The sequence below is a fragment of the Anoplopoma fimbria genome, chromosome 21, assembly GCF_027596085.1.
Source record: "Anoplopoma fimbria isolate UVic2021 breed Golden Eagle Sablefish chromosome 21, Afim_UVic_2022, whole genome shotgun sequence".
NCBI classification, from domain to species: Eukaryota; Metazoa; Chordata; class Actinopteri; order Perciformes; family Anoplopomatidae; genus Anoplopoma; species Anoplopoma fimbria.
In genome coordinates, this window is record NC_072469.1 from 2,526,638 (window position 1) to 2,530,157 (window position 3,520).

At 35.0% G+C, this 3,520-nt stretch overlaps 1 protein-coding gene across 1 annotated transcript in view; it reads right to left on the reverse strand.

Annotated features, from left to right (window-relative positions):
* Positions 1–1,953: 1,953 nt before the first annotated feature.
* The window catches only part of lsm5 (LSM5 homolog, U6 small nuclear RNA and mRNA degradation associated), a 2,581-nt gene continuing 1,014 nt past the window's right edge, over positions 1,954–3,520 (reverse strand). Inside the window, exons 2-5 of the mRNA XM_054623207.1 lie at positions 3,006–3,101; positions 2,864–2,891; positions 2,704–2,776; positions 1,954–2,613 (exon numbers count right to left, since the gene is read on the reverse strand). Coding sequence (XP_054479182.1) covers positions 2,581–2,613; positions 2,704–2,776; positions 2,864–2,891; positions 3,006–3,101 — 230 coding nt within the window. The 3' untranslated portion in view covers positions 1,954–2,580. The remainder of the gene's footprint in view (positions 2,614–2,703; positions 2,777–2,863; positions 2,892–3,005; positions 3,102–3,520) is intronic.

Below are 3,520 nucleotides of genomic sequence, written 5' to 3' on the forward strand. Positions count from 1 at the left end.
TGACCTGTTGCTTTCATCACTGTTTCCCTGGTAGGATCCCGACTGGCTCCTGGTGTAAAGTCTTCTGCAGAGGAGCTGCTTTCCATCATTGCTACAGGTTCATCTGACATGTAGTCAGTGGTAGAAGCAATATCTAAGGAACCTTTTTTGTACTTTTTATTTCCTCCGGAGCTGTGGCCACTTGAGATTCTCTTCTGGGGTTGTCGAGTAGGAGGACTGGGACCCTGACCAGAGTATGTTTCAGCTAGAGGATGACTGGAATCCAAACTGGAGTTTATTGAACAGGTAGGAGATGGGGGCCGTCCGCATCCAGCAAAATGAGTACTAGGAGGTAAAGGCCCATCGTCATTGAAACGTTGAGACTGAAGCACAAATTCAGTATATTCATGAGGTCCAACAGAACGTTGATGGCGGGAAGACGCAGATCTATCTCTGCAGATCCTGGACAGAGCTCTCCTGATCGCTCTGGCCGCGCTGCTGAAACACGAATCCTCTCTCTCCGTTCTTCTGTGTCTCACGGCGGACCTCATTTTTGCTGCGTTCACAAAAGCGTCAATGAGGAACAGAAACAATGAGATCAACTCGTCTGGTCTTTTTGAGATGAAAGTCTGAGTTTCTCCTGCTCCGTACCCTGAAATAGAATTAAAATAATTAAAAATATACCACAAATATGTCCGTTAATTTATTCAACAAACTACAATGTATAGATATACAAATATATTTTTCCATGGCAGGTTCTTCAAATAATGCTGAATTTTTCACTGAGATACTCATTTAAAAGCAGTGATAGAAGAAGTACTCTGAAGTTTAACTGAATTAAAAGTAGCAATACCACAGTGTAAAAATAGAAATGTATCTCAAAAGTATTAGGATCATGATATACTTAAAGGACCAATAGTAAGTAGGTACTTTACTGTGCAGAATGGTCCATTTCAGAAAACCTGCAGCTTCATTCTGCTGCAGGCTGAAGCAGCGGTTCCAAACATCTGCGGTCAATTTGGGACTATTTCCAGCGTTCTTTAATGATGACACATGAAGTCACAGAATGTTTTACATCCTGTTAGATCAATGTTTTACAGTGAAGAGTTTTACATGTAAAAGTTTTAGAATAAAAGTTTCAAAGTAAAATGTTTTCCTGTAAAAAGTTTTAAATGTAAATGTTTTACAGTGAAACGTTTGACAGGTAAATGTTTTAAAGTGAAAAGTTTATAAAGTAAATGTTTACCAATAAAAGGTTTTAAAGGTGATTGTTTTTCAGTTAAATGTTTTATAGGCGAATGTTTAACAGTGAAAGGTTTTACACATAAATGTTTTACAGTGAAAGGTTTTACACATAAATGTTTTACAGTGAAAAGTTAAAAAAGGTAAAGGTTTAGCAAGAAAGTTTTAAAGAAAAAATGTTTTACAACTTTTAAAGGTAAATGTTTTACAGTGTGAAAAATTTGAAAGTAAAATTATTAATATCACAGTGAATTTAAAATGGTTAATGTTCTATAGTGAAACATTTTTTAATCCAGAGAAGTAGACCATGATAAGTTCAAAGACTACTTTAAACGTTGAATATTTCAATTGCATAACAAAACACATCAGGATGCTGGTTTGAGGCTGAAAGCTTGACTTGTATTAAGACGTTTGATTTTGATTGTCAGTCACTGGTTCTTCTTATAAATATATATATTTAGAAATGTACATATATTTTTTTCACTAATCCTGTACATAATAGTCATGTCTGTTCTCTAATTTCATTTTTCCCACTTTGTCGTCGAAGCTATTAGTTACATTTTTGTGAAAGTACATTACGAAAGATGCAAACGAAGAAAAAAAAATAGAGTAAAAATCCTTGTAGCACATATTTTTGCCAATAAATGTTATGGACAGCACTGGAATTATATTTCTTTAGACACTTCAATATTTAGGTTGGAATCAGCACAGACTTAAGGGTCCATTTCCTGTTGGTTCAATGATCCAGGACCTTTCTTACAGATGGGAGATACTGTTGGAAAAGCTTCCAAAGAGACTCATGTGGCGATTGTTCACTTTGTGCATATCTTATAAGAGTTTTTCTGGTGGAAAGATAAAGAACGAACAACAAATGTATGAACTTTTTAATCAGAACTATTTACCACAATATTGTCAAAGCAGAAGAAAATGTAAACCGATTTTTCTACCCGTTTACTGTCGGAAGAAGAATCTGGAAAACCAACCCCATTCTGCAAGTGCATTATTAAATGTGTCTTATTCAAATCAGAAATAACTGGATCAAAGTTTCATCTCTGCTGTTGTGTGATGACACTATTTGTTTAAGAAATAATAAGTAAAAGCTTGCATTTTCAAATGATTCTTATTTATTTGCAAAAAGAAAAACAGTTTTTTGTCATGTGTGATTCATGACACAGTTCTAATTTAACCTTTTTTTATAACAAATACTCACTAAGGGAATCTTACAAAAATATTTTCCTCACTAAAGAGCAAGAGGGAATGATCCAAAAACAACGATAATGATATAAACTCAGGAACACAACATAGGAAAGGCATCAATCCACAACTCAAAACTCTCAGCCTTCAATGACGATCCTCATCTCATACTTCAGGACCTTCTCCTCCAGGTATGAGCTGCAAAAAAAAGAAAATGTATGGATATAAATCATACTGTGAAGGAGGTGTGAGATGTAATGGTGCCAAACTTGCAGCATATTTACATACCATGGTGATGTTATTGCCGTTGAGGAGGATCTGGTCCAGTTTGGTTATCCTCCGTCCCTCTGGTGTGATTTCACTGAAACACAGATATGTAATGAGTTAATTCAAACAATCGGCTTTAAAAAATGACGGAACTTCACGCGAAAACAAGAGGTGTACTTACAATTCTGTCACGTCTTCTAGGACCATATCTAAAACACAGCGTTAAGGAAAAGAAAACTGGGACAATATTCAGAGACAACGGTAAAGTAAGGCAGTTTGCTAGCGTTTTTTTGTTTTGTTTGTCACAAATCTGGAAAGGATACTGACAAAGTCGTCGAAACCCAGCAGGGTGCCGACGATCTCTTTGTCGGTTTTCATGACGATGTGAATTCGGGAGCCGATACATTTGTCCACGAGCTCTAAAAAGGAGAAACACAAAGTGAATTCAGTCATTTTCTTTTTGCTAAATTTTGGTTAGAGCTGAAACTATTTGTTGAGCGACCAGAGAATGTATCTGTATTTTTCTTTTAAATAATTGTTAATCATTTCAGTAATGTTTCAAGCAAAAATGCTTTTTCCAATGTGAGGATTTGATGGCTCTTTGGACATTTTATTATCAAACATTATAAATGTTTTAATTTAGAAACTAATCACAGATGAATCGACAATGAAAACAATCCTTTTTTTTATTTATTTTTAAATTTGCCTTGCTTAATACAGTTAAGCACTATTGGATTCAAGACTGCAACAAATAATTATTTTCATTGTCAATGAATCTGCTAGATATTTTTTAATACAACTGATTGATCATCTCGTCTATAAAATGTCAGAAAGTCCT